The sequence below is a fragment of the Bubalus bubalis genome, chromosome 6, assembly GCF_019923935.1.
Source record: "Bubalus bubalis isolate 160015118507 breed Murrah chromosome 6, NDDB_SH_1, whole genome shotgun sequence".
Lineage (NCBI taxonomy): Eukaryota > Metazoa > Chordata > Mammalia > Artiodactyla > Bovidae > Bubalus > Bubalus bubalis.
The window spans coordinates 34,110,786-34,129,235 of record NC_059162.1 but is presented as its reverse complement, the minus strand read 5'-3'; the positions used below and the strand labels follow the sequence as shown (position 1 = coordinate 34,129,235).

General features: G+C 52.3%; 2 protein-coding genes across 9 annotated transcripts; one reads left to right on the top strand and one right to left on the bottom strand.

Annotated features, from left to right (window-relative positions):
* Window positions 1-81: 81 nt before the first annotated feature.
* Window positions 82-10,311, top strand: LOC102405586 (probable transmembrane reductase CYB561D1). Of its 6 annotated transcripts, XR_003110078.3 has the most exons (5): window positions 82-1,531; window positions 2,070-2,107; window positions 2,687-3,186; window positions 8,207-8,416; window positions 8,950-10,311. XR_003110078.3 is itself a non-coding variant. In XM_006052178.4 (4 exons), exons 1-4 carry the CDS (start codon window positions 1,384-1,386, stop codon window positions 8,957-8,959), a joined length of 696 nt encoding a protein of 231 aa, XP_006052240.1. In that variant the 5' UTR covers window positions 82-1,383; the 3' UTR covers window positions 8,960-10,311. The 6 variants fall into 6 exon arrangements, 3 of the variants coding, with proteins under 3 accessions (XP_006052240.1, XP_006052238.1, XP_025143932.1); XM_006052178.4 differs by lacking the exon at window positions 8,207-8,416; XM_006052176.4 differs by having other exon boundaries at window positions 8,207-10,311.
* On the bottom strand, window positions 7,559-15,946 carry AMIGO1 (adhesion molecule with Ig like domain 1). 3 transcript variants are annotated; one of them, XM_044944597.2, is made up of 3 exons: window positions 15,807-15,946; window positions 13,745-15,329; window positions 7,559-8,827 (listed from the first exon to the last, which is right to left on the bottom strand). In XM_044944597.2, exon 2 carries the CDS (start codon window positions 15,262-15,264, stop codon window positions 13,783-13,785), a length of 1,482 nt encoding a protein of 493 aa, XP_044800532.1. In that variant the 5' UTR covers window positions 15,265-15,329; window positions 15,807-15,946; the 3' UTR covers window positions 7,559-8,827; window positions 13,745-13,782. The 3 variants fall into 3 exon arrangements, with proteins under 3 accessions (XP_044800532.1, XP_006052251.1, XP_025143931.1); XM_006052189.4 differs by lacking the exon at window positions 7,559-8,827 and adding an exon at window positions 10,596-12,601; XM_025288146.3 differs by lacking the exon at window positions 7,559-8,827 and having other exon boundaries at window positions 10,596-15,329.
* Window positions 15,947-18,450: the final 2,504 nt, after the last annotated feature.

Sequence of the window (18,450 nt, the reverse complement as noted above, 5' to 3'; positions counted from 1 at the left end):
AAATATAAAAACAGAAACATAGGAAGGAAAGAAGTGTAATAAAATGAGTGTCCTTACTGTCCCCAGCTACACCCCAGGAGGCTGACCTGATAGGCAGCCAGCCTCCAGCTCCTATCACTTGCCTGCAAAAGAATCTATTATGCTCATATGTTTTTGTACTTTTAGTCTCCTGAAATGGCTAGGGGTTGTGTCACTGGGGGAGTCTTGGGATGAGGAGGCATGTGGCTCCTAGTGAGCAAGGGGACTACAGTCCTTTTGGGGAAGGAAACTTGATGGGGGAGGGGAGCCACACCTCCGGGTCTACTCTTGGATCTTCGCCTTGAAGGTCTAGGAGAATCAGCCTGTGGCCCTCTTCTGGTCTTCCAGCAACCCGGCACCTGCATCCTGTCTCTGAATTACTGCCTCAGTTTCTTCAGCTCCCCCTGCCTCGTACTAGTAGCCTCATTTTCTCAACCACTGGAGCTGAAGTGGAGTTTGTAATTGCTCTCAGGATGTCCCTGATTCCTGTGGGACTGCCTGTTTTGGTCTCTCCCCCCATGGCCTGTGGGTTTACCCTTAAGGAAGGGGTGCAGCCTCTCCCAGGTAGGCCTCCTTAAGCGGAAGCACACCTTTTCTGGAGGCAGAAAGGGAAAAGGTAAGACCACTTACAGAACTCCCCTTGGTGTGGGAGGCAGCCAGCATGTGGGAGGTCCTAGTCCCTCAGGATCACCTGGCTCCCCAGGGCTGAGCAGATGGTGTGCAGGCGGCAAGGGCTGGGAGTGCCCTAGATTTTCCATTTGTCTCACTGGGGACAAGAGCTACTGTTCAGATAGGGGACATGACTGTTGCGTGTCTCTCCTTTGGTCCTCAAACCCTAATTCACCAGGCACGGGGCACTAGTTTTTAGCTTTATCCGTTCCTTTTCAATCTCCTTGCTTTTAGGCAGAGGGGACTCTAACTCCCTTAACAAGACGGAAGGAGGGGTGGCGGGAGAGAGTGGGCAACTAGGGAAATCCAGTATTTTTGGAAAACTGCTCAAAACTGGTTTCACACTCTTGGTTCTGTATATCAGATTTGTGACTTGGGTAAAATCAGTTGTCATGAAAGTAATTTTCACAGGCTATTTGAGACGTAAGCCTCATAAGCCCGTGTAGACATAAAGATACCAATGAGGTTGGCTGAAGAAACAAGGTGGGCCCGCAGCTGTCCACTCACTTTCTGCCCTCGGGGCTCTCCAGGACCTAGGCTCTTTCCCCCAGTCTGCAGAGGGCGCTGTGGGCGAGCCGCCGCATTGTCGGCGGCGTCCCGGGGAGGAGCCTCTCCCGCCTCCGCGGCCGCCTCCGCGATCGCAAACCCGGAAGACTTGCCCTGGCAGCTGGGAGTGTGCGGCTGCCGGGTGCCGCCATGCAGTCTCTGGAGGTAGGTCTGGTTCTCGCTCCGCCGAGGGAGCCGAGACTGACCCGCTGGCTGCGGAGAGGCAGTGGGATCTTGGCGCATCTGGTCGCTGTGGGCTTCACCATCTTCCTGACTGTGCTGTCCCGGCCAGGAACCAGTGAGTGTGCCGGGAGGGGCGGGGCCAGGCAAGGGGGCGGAGCCGAGGTGTTTGAGGGGCTGCGCTTGGAGCGCATAGAGGCGTGGAGTGGGGACTCGCAGTAGATGGGCGACTGCCGAGGTGTAGTAAGGGCGTGGTGGGGCGTGGTCCTGGGGGTGGGTCCTGGAAGGGTGGGGCTTTGGGTGCTGGGAGGAGAGGAGAAGCCTGAAGCGAACTAACTGAACTCGCTAGTTCGTCACCAGCAGAGCCCCTCACGGATGCAACAAATAAAGGAGAGAGGCCAAGGTCTATTTTAGGACTGGGCTAGTAGCTGCAAAGTGTTGAATGGGGAGTCCAGGCCAAACTGGTATGTTTGCCCTCTTGGTTGCTCAGCCTAAGGCCCTTTGGCTGCACCACTTTGCCTGGAGGTCCTGATACTGATTAGGGTTGAAGACACTACACTGACCTTTCCCCTCCAGCCAGATTCTTTGGGCTCCAGCCAGCCACAGGGGCAGAACCAATGGTGCCCCGCCATCAGTCTGTTCTCTTTGATTCTTAGGTCTTTTCTCCTGGCACCCTGTATTCATGGCCTTGGCGGTGAGTTTGGGTGATTGGTTTGGATATGCCCCTAAGGAAGCATCTAGCCTTTAGAAGGCTTAACCTTTCTTTGGCTCAGAGAGGTGGGGGGAAATACCCAGGGCCCCATCTTTCCTTGCAACCACTGAGATCAGGAAACATGGAGGGCTGGGCTATAGGTAATCAGGTGGTATAACGCGGTGGGAGGGCATGGAAGATACCATCATTTTCTCCACTCTGGGCCTGAAAAGAGGAAGTGGAAGGGGCGTTATCCAGTTGCTCCCCACCCCCAGAGTTCAGGAGAAAGTTTAACTTTTGCTGTTTCCATTGGTCAAGAAATGAGAGTCCTTGCTATTGAGGATGTGGGGCGGGGGGGTGGGGGGTAGTAGGGCATGGATGTCAGCCTGAATGATGACACTCCCACTCAAGCGTGGGTTCCTAATTCTACCCACAAATGCCTACCTGTGAGGCAGGTGGTCCTGGTGGGAGTCCTTTAGCCCCTACCCTTTGTCTTCCTTGTTTGGATGTATGAGGGCACCTCCCCTTTTGCAGGCCTCTGAGCCGGGCCTGAGGTTCACTGGCCCTCTCCTGTGTTCACAGTTCTGCCTCTGCATGGCTGAGGCCATCCTGCTCTTCTCACCCGAGCACTCCCTGTTCTTCTTCTGCTCCCGAAAGGCCCGGATCCGACTCCACTGGGCAGGGCAGACCCTAGCCATCCTCTGTGCAGCCCTGGGCCTGGGCTTCATCATCTCCAGCAGGACCCGCAGTGAGCTGCCCCACCTGGCGTCCTGGCACAGCTGGGTAGGGGCTCTGACGTTGCTGGCCACTATCGGCCAGGCACTGTGTGGACTTTGCCTCCTGTGTCCCCGGGCAGCCAGGGTCTCAAGGGTGGCTCGTCTCAAGCTCTACCATCTGACATGTGGACTGGTGGTCTACCTGATGGCTACAGTAACAGTGCTTCTGGGCATGCACTCAGTGTGGTTCCAGGCTCAGATCAAAGGTGCAGCCTGGTACCTGTGCCTGGTGCTGCCCCTCTATCCAGCCCTGGTGATAATGCACCAGATCTCCAGCTCCTACTTGCCAAGGAAGAAAATGGAAATGTGAGTTCCTCCAAACTTGGAATCGAAATGGGACACTTGACTTGGACTTCACTGGCTCCTTTAGTGACCTTCAGGGATCCACTTCAGAAGGGGTAGGGTTTTTGTATGTCTTAGCTGGGGTGGAGGCTGCAGAAACCCAAGCTGCCGTTGCCGACAGATGACTCAGTGGGCCAAAACGGGGAAGTGGATGGGGCATAAGTGACAGGTGCTGGGGAGCTTGATCCTGAAGCCTCCACTCTTGATGGGGGAGAAGTGTTGGGTGGTACTGGCAGTCATCTCTTCTTGCATGCCTAATGAAAAATTGGATTCCTGTAACTTATCAGTGGCAGCAGCTCTTTGGGTCACTTTGAGAAAGCAGTGTAGTGGAGAGAGCCAATGTACATTTTTTTAATGGGTATGGTCCTTATAGGCTCTGTTGTGCAACCTTATGTGAGTCCAGTGTCTCAGGGACTCAGTTTCCTCATCTGTGTAATGGGTGATTGTTTCTAAACAATCTCTCCTACCATTCAGTGTCTGTCAAGTTGATGTCACAGAGCATCTTCCCAGCTCTGAACTATGGCTGGACCACTCATCAGACTCAGGGTGTAATTCTTACATTCATTGTCTCCTTATCCCTCTAGAGGGACCAATATGGTCTCCTGGCTTTCCAAGAACCTGTGCTGATTTGGCCCCTGCACCAGGGAACAAAGCATCAGGGGCTGTGGAGAGAAGGGGCCCAGGTGAAGGTTTCCAGCTCCTACTTGCCAAGACATTAAGGGCACTAAAGACACCTTAAACTTTTGGAGGAGCAGAAAGGCATTGGCTTAACCAGGCCTTGGCTCCTGGCTGGGTGTCTTAGCCCAGCTAAGAACTTCCTTCAGCTAATCTTGGCATCTGGGCTTGGGGCCGCAAGACGTCCATTCTCAGTGGCAGAGCAATCCTGATCATCTCGTGTTTTGCCCTTCTTAGGGCTTGGGTCCTTGCCTTAGCACATAGCTTCCTGGAGCTATTCCAAAGCTTTTAGAACAAAGTAAGAACCAAGGAAACGAGGCAGGGCACTTCTGATCTAGAGAAAACAGTCTCCCTGGTTCTCCTTCTCTCCTCATCAGCTTAGCTTCCCTTCAGTGTCATCTCTTGCCAGCTCTTTGGCCCAGGAGTGGGCTGAATTTGGTGCCAGCTGGCAAATGAGGGCTGGGCTCTGTTCCCTGCAAAGACCCATCCTCGTTCCAGACTGAAAGTAGTTCCACAGACTGCCCTCATCCCTCGTTGGTGAGAGCTGGATGTTACATTGGTTAACTGTGGTCTGGCTCATCGAGGAGTTGGGACCTCCATTGTGGTGGTTGATGGTGGTTTAGTTGCTAAGTCGTGTCTGACTCTTGTGACCCCATGGACTGTATGCTGCCAGACTCCTCTGTCCATTGGATTGGGACCTCCATAGATCATGGCGAAAACTGAGAATGGCCGAGCCTGGAAAGCAGCGTTGAGGCAGGTAGAGAGAGCTCAGTGGGGACTCTGGGAGACCTGTGGAGTAGGACCTAGGATTTGAGGTCCCAGGAGCAGGGAGAGGTGTTCCCAGATAGCAATAGTCTGTCTATCCCAGGCCTTTAGAAGATTCCAGACCTCCTCCCTGGGTGACTCAACAGCAGGGAGGTCAGTATGATTCAACAGGACAGGCATGAGAATGGCAGGGGCAGAAGGGTCCTCAGAGCAGACTGTGCTGGTCAGATGGCATCTCCTAGGAGCGCCCCAGACCCTGAGCATCTCAAGGGGGCCCCTGCTGGTTATTCCTGTCTCTTTCATTGCCCTTTTCCCGCTTTCCAGTTCTCCACTGTGGTCTGACCTTGGGAGAGATGGCTACTGGGGCTGCATGGAGGAGATTGTCACCTCGGGTCATTCTGGCCAGGGAGTCCCTCTCTGATGGCCTGTACAGTCAGTGCTGGGAGTCTCACTCTGTCTCCAGCAGGGTAGGAAGGCCGGGTGAGCTTGCTCGGGGAGCCAAGCAGGCAACACCAGAGAGCCCGAGCCTGCCTGAGGTGTTGCCTCCTCCCAGGTGGTGCGGGGGATGGTGGGCGGGCAGGCGGGCTGACAGCCGGCAGTTTGCGTGGGCAGTGCCAGCTGATGTCTATTCCCAGCCCTGGGAGGAAGGGGGAAGTCATTTATATTCTGCAGGAGGAAGGGGTCCCAGCTGTCACTTCTCTGACCAGTAGGCCCTGGCTGGTGGTGGGCAGGGACACAGGGCAGAGAGGGGGGCACAGGTGGTCTCTGCTTGCTTAGCCAGTCTGATTGCAGTATTGGGAGGAGGTCACCAGGAGGAGCCCTTCTTCCCAGCTGGCCAGATTGTGGAGGGACTTCCCTCCCCTCCTCTCCTTGCTCCTTCCATCACCACCTGCCCTCCCATCCCAGGGCAGCAGCTGGACAGCCATTAGACCACAGTGCCAGGGCACTCTTCCTCCAGCTGGGATCTTGGTGGCTGGTGGCTGCATATGCCTCCTGCTTGTTTCCTCCCCCTGCACCCTCTTTCCCCCCACCACCATCCAGTGTCTCCCCATCTGGGGTATTATCTGGGCTCCTCAGAAATGAGGCAGAGGTCTTGAAGGAGAAACAAATGGCTGCCCTTTTGCCCTTGTCTGACTAGAGGCAGCTAGTAGCCAGCCTCTTTAGCCTTTAAAAATAAAAGCCAGGGTGCTCGAGACCTTTTTAAATTTCCGTGTCGTTTGCACAAATTTGCATATCAGGCTCACTGAGTCCTGATTCCAAATACGATTACATTCAAACTCAATCTTTAGGACATTAGAAATATAGATGGTTTTTGTATCCAAATCCAGGATGGTAATAGGATTACCATTCTGGATTCAGATACCACACCCAAGCCCCCATCTTTCCCTTGGCCACCCTTTCCCCTCCATACTCCACTCGCCCACCCCCCACTGGGGGTGGTGTTGAATGTCAGGAGCTCTGTGTGGGGAAGTCTCCCAGCCTCACCTTCTGGACTTTTCAGCTGCATTAAAGGTATCTCTTGCCAGCCTGTGCCGCCTCCTGGCCCCACCCTCTCACAGGGCAGACTACCCCTCCCCACTCTCTGACACTAGCCTGTCCTCCCCCCGACCCCCACCACACCAGGCATGGCTGCCATGGGTCTTGTTTTTTTAAAACCTCACTGTCGGAGATCCAGGCATTCTCCCAGAGCCAGCTGGCTGCTATGCCAAGGCCTGCTCAGAGTTAATAATAATCATTAGCTGAACAGGGCTGAGGCCTTTCAGCTCCAGATCTCCAAGCACTTGCAGACTGAGTCAGCCAGCTCTCACCGTCCCCCTCTTCCTGGGCTGCAGAGGGAGGAGGGGTCAGAAGTCTTACCTCCCAGCCATGCTTTGAGCCTGCCTTCCTCCTGGAAGCATCCCTGAGCGTCCTCTGAGTAGACCAGTCAGACCTTTTCACCTGACCAAAGGGCACAGTGGATGCTTCGCTGACACTGCTAGTGGCATTGGAGGCTGTTGACCTTGAATCTCGAGCACTCCTGCCTAGCCGTCTGTTGACCTGTCTTGGCCTCCAGGGGACACCCCTGACTCCCCCAGCATTTCTGATGACTCTCTGCAGGCTTAGGGAGCAGGGAGGCTCCTGGTTTAGTGCTCCCGCTGCCCCTGCGTTTGGTTGGCATAAAGACCCTATGTATCATGAAGTGAAACATCGATCCGGGAGCTCGGAAACTTGCAGTCTGGGTTTACCCAGCCCCTGACACTGGTGTGGCCACAGGCAAATCACTGACTACATGACCTGTCTCACAGGGATGTTGTGAGCACTAGATGACAGAATGCATGGTAACATGCATTGGGACGTTCAAAGTAGTAAACACATGTAAACAGGCGGCTTATTAATGTTCCTGTCCTTATCTCTTTCTCAGCCTGGCTCTGGGTTTTCTGCTTCTTTTAGGGAGGCAATAAATAGTTATGGATAATGATGCTTAGGGGATCCAAGTCTCAGAGAGGTTGTGTTGCTGGCCACCGTCAGAGAACACAGACATTTCCTCCTAGATGCAAGGCCAGGAGTGCTATGGAAGCTATGACTCTAGTGAAGCTTGTCCTAAGTTGCTGCCAGCTGATGTGTTCAAGTCATGGGGCTGATTGCAGATCTGGAGTCAGTCCAATTATGCCCCAGGTCCAGCCTGGAGCTCCTGGTTGCAAGTCTAAGTTTCTCCTGGCTGATCCTGCTCTTCCAAGGGAAAGGTGGAGCAGACAGGCCACAGACAGGGAAGGGAGGAGCAGCAGTGGACCCACACTGCCACACCAGCTCTCTGGTTGCCCCCGGAGCCACGGGCTGCCTCAGGTCCTCACCCAGGGTGGAGGTGGGAAGCTGTGAGGCACAGCCCCTGGCTTGTTTACAGATTTGTTTCTCCTTGTTTCAGGCTCTTGGAGTAGGATCACTGTCCTTTCCTCCTCAAAGGACATTATTGGAATTACACACACATGCACATGTACCATGAAAGCAGTTATGTTTAACTTGAGGATATTTTCCATTCCATTGGTTTGAGAACAGTCAGCAGTCTTCCTAGAGTGGACACAGAGAGGCAGGCACCATAGTAGCATGGAGGCTTCACTATTTTTTAATCTTGGGTGTTTTTTCCTCCCCTATCCTGGGATCCAGGAATGAAACACTGATTAGTCACTGTGGTCATGGCCTCAACAACGGTCACCAGTGTAGACACAGGGAAGACACAGCTGAAAGGCAGGACAGTGCCCCAGGACTGCTCTGGAGGGTGATTTAACGTAGATGGTCTCCAGCTCAGCTTAAAGCAGGCAGATTCCCTCCAGTAAGACGACCTTCTCCCTACCCACCCACTCACCCAGAAGCCTTGACTAACTCGCCAGTGTGCAGGGAATAAGTCCCAGTTTTAAATCTACCTGCTTCTATCAGAATTTCCTAGATTTTGTAAAACCTCTTGTGAAAGCATTTTAAGTAGCTACTTCAGGTGATTCTATCCTCTGGTACCAGAGGATTCAACTCTGTCTGAGTATTCATGAGGCCCCCTGGCACCCTTGTCTTTCAGGCAGATCCCTCGTTCTCTCCCAGTGCTTTCTAAGGATTCCCAGTACTGGGCTAGACCTTTCTACTGAGGTCCACACCTAAAGCAAACTACGGCCAAGGGAAGGAGCAGTGGGAGGTGAAGGAAAAGCAGCATGAAGTTCTATCCAGCTGCGGCGCTCCCTAATCTGTGTGTGTTTGCAGACACATATGCATACAAGCCTCCAGCTCTGGGGTCAGTGACTCTTACTTTACTATGCTAGTGCTGTAGGGCACCTAGAAGTCCTTGCAGGGTCCTATCTATGTCCTAAAGGTTGGTTCTCTCCACACCCACTGTGATTCTGGGACTGTAACCAGGCTGATGTCAACTGGAAGGCCTCAGGGCAGGTCTAAGTATCTTCACCACTTGATCTTTTCCACACAACAGGCTATACGCCTGATGATGGGGGCTGATGTGGCAGCTGCTTTAGCTTTCTTCTCTCAACCCTGGGGAGAGAAAGCATCCAGCGTAGGCTCCCTGTAGCCAGACCAAACAAGCTGACCATACCATTGAGTGGTCCTGAGTCTTTTCTGCAGTGTGGGTGGGGCAAGTGAAGCTTCTCCAGTGGTTGCTTCAGACACAAGATAAGGGGTCCAAGAGTTACAACTGCAGAAAGGGAAGGAGTTGAGAGATCAGATGGGAGAGAGACCAGGCTGGCCAATCCACTGAACTCTCATTTTCTGTTCTAAAAGATAACCATCATATTAACCTTTTCTATTCTCCCGCAGTGCCACCTAAGAGGAGCTAGGGGAAGAGCCGCAAGACATGGCAGACCATCTTGGCCAGAATTTATGGAACTTCTTGGGGGACTGGCAGGGGGATGGGGAGGGTTGAAGAGATGTAGCCTTGGGATGATGGAAAAAGGAGTATCAAAACTTCCTAGGCGCAGAGACAGGGCTTGACACAGGCCAAAACAGAAGGGAGGATTTTCAGTAGTCTTCCTCCCCAGACCTGTTCTCTTTACCAGCTCGTCCTCTTGGCTAAACTCAGCCATAGCAAAAACTGCTTTGAAAAAATTAAAAAATACCAAATACATGTAGACTCTGGGGGCGCCCTGGCATCAACATCTGTCATTTCACTGACTGCCAAGGTTGATATGTCTGGTGTGACTGGTTGTGAGGTGTCTCCATCCCTCACTCTTTAGTTGTTCCCTCATGAAAAGAAAAAGACAACTTTCCAGACAGAAGAGGACCGCCCTTCAGTCAAGATTTTAGCAGTGTAATAAATGAGGTAATTATTCAAATTCTGATTCTTTATTTTTTTCAGCTGCACTGCGTGGCTTGCGGGATCTTAGTTTCCCACCCAGGGATTGAACGCAGGCAGGCCCTGGGCAGTGAAAATGCCAAGTCCTAACCACTGGACAGCCTAGGAATTCCCCCAATTTCGATTCTTTTCATTTCTTTTTTTGTTATACCATTTCCCCTCCCTTTTGGGAATCTACCATGACAATCCCCTTCCAGAAATACCAAGAGAGTAGCCAAAGAAACTGCCTACTCAGAGTTCAGTAAAATCTGGGCCAATTTCTGATAGGCTGTCTTCTGTACCAAGAAAGCGGGGACTGCATTTCTCTGTTCAATGCCATGCTAGGACACACTACATTGTCAATGAATACCACCTGTCCATTAGACTAATATACTTTAAGCCAAACTAAGGTGGTTACCACTCACATGAACATATATTGGTAATAATCAAAAGACTGTGGACCCAAGCTGCTCACCGCCATTTCTTTTAACCCAATTCAAACATTTACCACAGTACAGTTTGTAGGCTTGATCCAGACTTTCAAGAGGGCTCTTCAGGGAGACAACCCTCTTCCCCAGGGATCCAGAAAGTCTTCATTATCTGCTCTAGCCCCAAGTCATGGAATTTCTAGACCCTCTCCTGCTAAAGTGTCAATGACATTTCTTTTGAGAACATTGGGTTGGCAAATTTGTCCGCTGGCCAAAACCAACTTGCTGCCTGGTTTTTTGTGGTCTGTGAGCCAGTAAGTTTTTGCATTTATATATGGTTGGAAAAAAACCCTCAAATACATGTTACAATGATGTGAAAATCACATTTCAATGTCCATAAATAAAGTTGACTGGAACAGAGCCACTGTCTGTCTGTGTACTTTCTACACCTTCCGGCCACAAAGGCACCACTGAGGAGCTGTAACAGAGACTATACGGGCTGCAAAGTCTAACATGTTTCCTGTCTGGCTCCTCACAGAAAAGGCTGGCTGACCCCTTGTCTGTCTTCACGCCTGGATGTGGACTCTACCCATGCCCTCGCAACAGCATTTAACTATTCTCCCCCTAGACAGGTTGCACCCTTCTGAGGTGCTGTGAACCCTCCCCACTGGCTGAAAAGATAAACCAGTCACAGACTACGCCAGAACAGAGACTCAAGCCAGGTTTTAATGATCATTGTCTAGTTTTCAGAGCCCAGAGGCTCCAAGGTTTGCCAGCCTGGGAGCACACAAGTGGAAGTACTAGGATCCTGGATGTGGGGAGGCCTGCTCACTTCGCCAGCAGGGCTAAAAGGAAGTACAGAGGTAAGGACACACGGAAAACTGGAATCAGTCGCCTTCACTCTCCCCAGCTGGGGTCTCCCCACTCCCAGCTCCTTCTTAGGAGCCTCATAAATACAGGGAAAGAAAGATCACAAACAATCACACAGACAGATTGTACAGCCCTGACATACTCTGTCTCCAGGGACACCTGCTTCCTGGGAGACATGTCTGGTTGACTGATGGGGGTGGGGGTGATCACTTGACCTTTTCTTATAACCAGTTTCCTGGCAGTTTCCTACACAGGGTTCCAGTGAGCTTACATCTGCTGAGTACCCAATCCCTCAAGTAGAAAGCTACCTTTGGGTTCTAGTCACTGAAACCATGGGAAGAGGCCAATCAGTTCAGTCTCTTGGTGGGGAAGCCAGGCACACCTACCAGGCTCTCAAACTGGTAGGTCCTGGCTAACCTAGTGGATACAGTGGGGAGACTAAGAGCCTCATGCCCTGAACTGGGTAGGAGTTAGGAGGAAGATGGCCTTCCTAGTCCTTGGGAACTCAGGATGTCCAGAGGACCTACTTCATCTGATATCCACTTGAAAGATTTTCACAGCCCTAGATGATGCCTAGAGGGGAAGCTGCTGCCTGGAGGTGAGATTTTCTCTGATAAGTCTGAGGAAGGGATCTTGGTTCCTATAGCTTCAGTGTCAGAATCTTTAAAAGTCTCTGGAATATGACCACACAATTTTTCCCTCCTGCCTCTGGCTTACTAGGGCAGTTAACATAGGAAGAGCAACTTACAGCTGCTTGGTCCCTTGCCAGTGTTCTTCTGGATCTGTCACTGACCTAGTTTTACATTTATTTCTGACATACCATTACTCTAAGGAAGGTTTCTGAGGAGTCTGAAGAGCCAGCTTGCTCCTCATCAACCCTTCTCTCAAGGTCTTCAACCTGCAGCTGTCCTAACTCTGGGCTTTACGGAGTGCCACAGAGATGTGGGTGAAGATTTAGGCAGTTCAGAAATCAAAAGTACAAAAGTTTGTATCTGCAGAGCCTGGCATGGTCACAGTCTCCTACAGGGCAAGAAAATTGTGTGCATGAAGTTGTGCACGTAAGTAGAAACCACTCTGGAAGTGGACATTAGTGGGGACTGAAGAATCATCCTGATGGAAGTCAAGGTGCTGGGGTGCATGCAGACCTATAAGCATGCATCCCTATGAGCATGCAAGTACTTGAGGGAAACGCTGCACCTCTCTCGACAAAGCTAGGTTACTAATAAAGGATGGACAGCGGTCTTGACATCCCAGCAACAGACAAGGGGAAGATGTTGAGTTCTAGTCTCCACCTCGGATCTTAACAGGCAGTGGGAGTTAGGACCTCCTAGCAAGCAGCCTTCACCCACAGGTAAATGGCACTTCTTGGAACCTAAACAGCAGATTGGAAAACTGGAAGAGTTGGAGAACTTCCAAGGACAGGGGACTTGGTGGGAGAGAGGGGACAGACTGAAAAGACTGTCAGAGAACATTTTCACCTTTGCCCTTCATGTCCCCTTGCCAAAGCTCAGAGTCACCAACCCCCAGGGCCTGCAGTAGAGTCAAAGGAAGTGGCCACCTCTATGCCCAAAGTATTCTGCCACTTTGATGGAATGCAATGTTGGGCCTGTCCTTAAGTTCCTCTGGCCTGACAACTGTGCACACCTCTGGCTGAGAGGGTCTCCTCCTGAAAGTTTAGTGCCACTGACTGTCTCTGTTACAAGACTGCCTGGAACCTTGCGGAGAGGGCAGAACTCTAAGCCACCCTCCGAACCGCCATTCCTCTGTGGCAGGGACCACTTGATTCCAGCTCCGCAGATGATGAATCCCATGCTCCAGCTCTGCAGCAGGGGTGAGATCTCTAAGAGAGGAGCAAGGCGGCTTTGTCAGCACAATGGAGATGTCTGCCTGGTCCCCTCCACCCCTGAGCCCAAGCTAACCCAGCTGGGGCCAGACTTCTTGGATTCCTTCTTTTGCAGAGCAGCATATTAGGGAACACTCAGAATTCTACCTGAGCCTATCAGGAGAACAAATGAAGAGATGGCATACACAGAAAATCAGGTAGATCCCGCTGGATGCTACGTAGCAGTGGCTGGTTTACCGTCCACCTCCTCATGCAAAGAGGCCCTCATCCCACGTCTGTGGCAGGCATCCACAGACACTCTGCTTCCAGCACCCCACACCTTGACCCGACACACGGGTGCTGGGAATCAGATGCTAACCAAGGGTTTCACCAACTGGTTCCAATCTGGAGTTTATCCCCCATCTACAGGTTTTGTGCTGGCATCTATACTGTCACAGGGACCCCTTGGTTCATGCTGTACCCCTCTGTGCCACTGGTCCCATGACAAGACACAGATACCGCATCTCATATTGTTGCCATATCTGACAGGCAACAGGCCAAGCTCCTGCAAAAGACCCATGCACCCAGGGCTCCTCTGGAAAGAGGAAGGTGTTCCTGGGAAGTCTTACAACAGCTATGGGGAATGTTATTGAGGTCCCAGCCTTTTCCTGACTTCTTTTCCCAGAGGTTTCCCATTTCCTCAGCTGTGACGCGTGATGTGACTTCCTGGCCAAGGAAGACAATCTAGCTCTTCCCCAACGTGGCTCCTGTGGAAGCTCCCCCCAGTACACACAACATCACAGGTGTGGGTGGGCCGAGAAAGGAAAAAAGTGACTCTTTTTCCTGAATGATTTTCTCTGAAGGAGCTAGAGATGACCTCAAAAAGGTTTAGGGGATCTGCTCTTTCACCCCTTTCCTCATTCCCACCAGCAGACACCCTCTTCTTCCACCACCTTGAGAACTGTCAGGGCTCTGGGAAGGGGTGTCGTATTTGCCTGAGGATTAGTATATCCACATTTGAAAATCATGGCAGCCACACCCTGCTTGGGGTCTTGCCTGCTGTTGTACCTGTGGCCAATTCCCTTGAGTTCGAGGGGAACCCACTCCCTTGGGCAGCTAGCCCTCTCTTCCACCCCCTCACATCCTTCAAGGGCGCATTACCTCTCCTGGGGCAGAATCTCCCCACCAACCCATTCTGCTCACACCACAATGGGCGTATCAGAGAAGACCGAGCTGACCGATTCCGGATCCGACATCCTCCGCTGGCCCTTGCCTGTCGCCTCTGGCACTGGCAGGGTGTTGCCCGGCTTGAGCTTGCCGTTTTGACCCTGTGCAGGTCCAGCAGGTTCCAGAAAGGCCACCCGCCTGTCAAAACCATCATCCTTGTCCCCACCAGCCATAGGGTCGTGGTTGGGTGTGGTACTAAGCATGGAAGAACTGAGGCTGTCTGCCTGATGGCTGGAAGGTTTCTCGACACCCCGGCACCAGCAGCGGCATGGGGTGAGGTACAGGTATATGAGGACCAGGACTACACTGAGGATACAGCCCACAAGGGTGGTATAGGCTGTGTTGAGGGTGTCGTGGTGTCCGTGCAAGGTGAAATTGTACACTTTCAACTCCACAGACAGGGTCTCATTGAAAGCCTCCCCCATGGCATAGCAGGTATACACACCCCCATGCTCAATCTGCACCTGCTGGAAATGAAGACTGCCATCCTTGGACACGGTCACCGTGCTGTTGGCCACCTCATCCAGCACCCGTTCATTGCTGGGTGTCACCCACACCTTGGTCATCCCCTGCTGCTTGGTGTCACACTTGATGGTCAAGGAGTCACCCAGGTGGGCCTCCCAGGCACGCTCCTTGTACTCGCTGCAATTGAGGAAACTCAGGTTGAAGACATTGTGCAGTTTCTTGGAGCTCATGCAGTACAGGTCCTCCTGAAAGTCCATGACGGAGCTCAGCTGCCGGTACTGCCAGTGGGAAAAGAGCTGGTAGAGCTCACAGTCGCAGTGCAGGGGGTTGTTGTGTAGGTACAGCCCATTCTTGATCCAGGCGGGCAGCTTCTGCAGGTCAGGCAATGGTAAGTTCTTCAGCTTGTTGGAGGAAAGGTCCAGGAGCGTTAGTTTGGGGAGCTTGGCTCCTTCCTTGACCAGTTCCAGAGGGAAGCGGGAGATCTGGTTCTGACTCAAGTAGAGTTTCTGCAGCTGGGTCATGTCATCGAAGGCGCAGCGGTCCACTGCCATAATGTGGTTATTGTAGAGCAGCAGCACCTCCAGGACCTGCAGTTCACTGAACAGGAACTCATCCAGCGTCCGCAGCTGGTTGGAGGAGAGGTCCAGGTAGCGCAGGTTGGGAACTGGGGAAAAGGCCTCAGAGGATATGAAATTCAGGTGGTTGTGGCTCAGCAGCAGGGAGTGCAGGTGGGTCAGGCGCGTGGGGGTCCACTCGGCCCTCAGGCGGCTCAGGTTGTTGTGGCTGAGGTCCAGGAGGGCGGTGTAGCTGGGCAGGGAGTGGGGCACGTTGGGCAGCTGCTGCTTGGAGCAGCTGAGGATGTTGCTGGCGCACAGGCAGGAGGCAGGACAGCTCACCACTGGCCGGCCAGCTCTGGCCACCTCAAAGAGGAGCAGGAACAGGGACAGCAGCAGGAGCCAGAGGCCTCGCAGGTCTCCTTGGGGTTGCATAGTGTCACTGCGGAGGACGAGGAAGGCCACAAGGAAGATCTGGGAGGAAATCACCCGGGCATGTTCTGGTGGGGTAAGGAAGGGTCACTTTCACTACAGGCTTAAGAGAGAGTATAGGTTTGTGGTCATCAGGGTCTCTGGAGGGAAGGACCCAGTCTCCCTCCTTCCACTCTCCTCCCCCAACCAACCCCGCACCACCCCTCGTAGGGCTAGAAGAGAAAGGAAGCGATATTGAGTTGTTCCCAGGTACCGTGCGGGCGGTGGGCTCAAAATACTGGGACCGAGGAGGAGGTGAGCACAAGGGCCTACCAGGCTGGGTTAACAGGAGTGGAGGGCCGGGATCTCCCAGAATGTCAGGGGCTGTTGGGGTCACAGGGGTTGCAGGGCCCAAATCTGGAGGCGGGGTCAGCAGAGCCTTTGGGGAGGAGCTGAGGGAAGGTCGACACCGCACAGGCTGGGCAGGGCGAGTCCTAACCTGGCTGAAGGGGCCTGTTGAGGCGGGCCTCCCCCGCCCCCCCACCCGGGACCTCTGATCACTGCACCTGCTCGGCGAGGACGTGTCTCAGCCCATGGCGGGTCCGGGAGCTCCGTCGCGGCCTCCCCCAGCAGCGCCTCACCGGCTGGTCTGCCGCGGCGCCCGCCTTACGCAGGGGCCCGCTACCGATCACATCGCCTCCCCGGGACGCGCCGGGCTCCGCTCCGCTCCCCCAGCGCCGCAGGGTCGGAGCCCCCAGATCACGGCCGCAGTCTCCGGATCCGCGGGGCAGGCGCGCAGCGGTGCGGGGAGCTGGAGACGCAGCGATCAGAACGCAGGGAGCGGCGTGGGGGCAGCGAGCACCGCGCGCGCGCGCCCGTCGCCGCCGCCGAGGCTCGGGGCGCGTGCGCGCGGCGGGGGCGGGGCGCACGTGCGTGTGTTTGTGTCGGAGGTGGATGGGCGGCCGCGCGCTGCTCATTCTGTGTTAGAACAGGTCCTGACCTGGAGAAGGAAACTGGCCCCTTAGTTTTCCTATTACTTCTTCCACTTTTTTCCATTCCCTTCATCCCCCAACTCCCCACCCTTCTACTTACCAAAACCGCTCTCAGGAAAAGTAGGTCTAACTGAAGTGAATTCGCTGCGGTTGACTCCAGGCCAAGAGGCGTCACATGTCTTCTAATTTTACAAATTAGAAAAATCTGGCTCAGCTCCCAGCTGTCAATGTTGGTGGGAAATTCATTAGTCACCTTCCGAGGTCCTCCCTCCCCTCTCGCTAGGGTTGTGAAGTTCCAATGTTGTAGCCACGCGGTCTGGGAAACAAACTCACTCAGAAGGACAATGCAGATAGTGGAGTGCAGTTTATTACACCTGCGGGCCCAAGGTAGTCTCCTCTTAGCCAAGGCCCCCGACCAGCATATGTGAAAATCTTTTATACCCCATGTGTACGTGTCCGAACCCACCACCCCAAATTCCTTGAGACTTACATAAACCAAGGAAAATACAATCCCAATAACCCCATCATTCACGTGCTATGTGCTCAAACAGTCAAACAATTAGCCAATAATCAATAAACCCAAGGTTACACTCCAATAGATACAGAAAAATTTATGGCCTGTCTGGAGAAAGGGGTGATTATTGTATGTTTTTTCTTAGGTGATGAGTAACCTAGGTACGATCTTCAAGGTTCTCCTGTCTGGAGAGGGTCTTATCCTTTTGTTGTTTTCATAGGCACTAAACACAGAGTTCAGAGTCCATTGGAAAGGTGGCTGAGCATGATCAGCATGAACAGGCCTAAGATGGAATCCAGGCCCTATGAATTCCTTCTTCACCAACATTTTGGGGAAAGATTTGGAGAAGGGCCTTTTTCTTAAGACTCGATGCCACGATCTATGGGGTACCACTTAAAGGGTACAGCTCTACAACCTACAAGCTGGATGGGCAGGAGTAGGGGTACACCCTGTGAAGCAATCTCTCGTTCTCTGTCAAACACACACACACACACACGTACACACACACACACAACCCGATTTCATGCAAGCCAGGGACAAGTTTCCATTTCTGGAAGCTCAAAAATCTTTCCCCAGCCTGGGGGAACTCATTCCTCCCTTAGGCCTGGCCACTTGCTGTCTTCCTAAACCAGTATAATTTCTTTCCACTTCCTTCATGGGGCAATTCCAGCATAGTTTCTCTGTTACCTAATCCTCAAAATGAAGGGGGTGGGAGGCTTGTCATCTTTAGGGTAATCCCTGAAACACCAAGAAGCTGTTAACCAGTGTGGGTTTTAGGGTTGGGCATGGGAAGAAGGGCATATAAGCACAGTCTAGATCTTATAATTAAAACTTTAGCTGTTCTTCAGATGCTAGAACCTAAGGGAGAATTTACCTTTCTATTCTTTCTAGTCTCTTACAACAGCAAGAGCAAGACTGAAATTAATGTCTCAATACATTAGCCTGCTAAGAGTTTTAAAAGGAAAGAATATATATCTGTCACAAATTTTACCATAAATTTAAGGGAATGTATTATCTCTTCAAGGGGTTATGTTGTTAAGTTGCTAAGTCGTGTCCAACTTTGTGATCACATGGACTGCAGCACACGAGGTTCCTCTGTCCTCCACTACCTCCCAGAGTTTGCTCAAATTCATGTCCATTGAGTTGGTGATGCTATCTAACCCTCTAATCCTCTGCTGCTCCCTTCTCCTTTTGCTTTCAATCTTTCCCAGTATCAGGGTCTTTTCCAGTGACTGGGCTTTTTGTGTCAAAGTATTGGAGCTTCAGTTTCAGCATCAGTCCTTCCAATGGATATTCCGGGCTGATTTCCTTTAGTGTTGACTGGTTTGATTTCCTTACAATCCAAGGGACTCTCGAGAGTCTTCTCCAGTGCCACGATTTGAAAGCATCAATTTCTCGGCTCCCAGCCTTCAAGGGGTATTAGCATGTTAACCCTATGCACAGTATGAAAAGGTCTTTCCTATTTATTTCAGGCATCAGTGATAAGATAGGGAAGGTATTGAGGGGGTGGGAAATTTTGAAGTCACATTGTATTAGTTCTTTATTGCAGCATAAAAATTACCCCCAAACTCACTGTTTTAATATAAGAATATACATTTATTGCCTTTCACAGTTTCTGTCGGTCAGAGATTCAGGAGCGGCTTGAAAGGCAGTTCTGACTTGGTCGTTGCAGTCAAATGGAGCTACAGTCAATGGAAGGCTTGA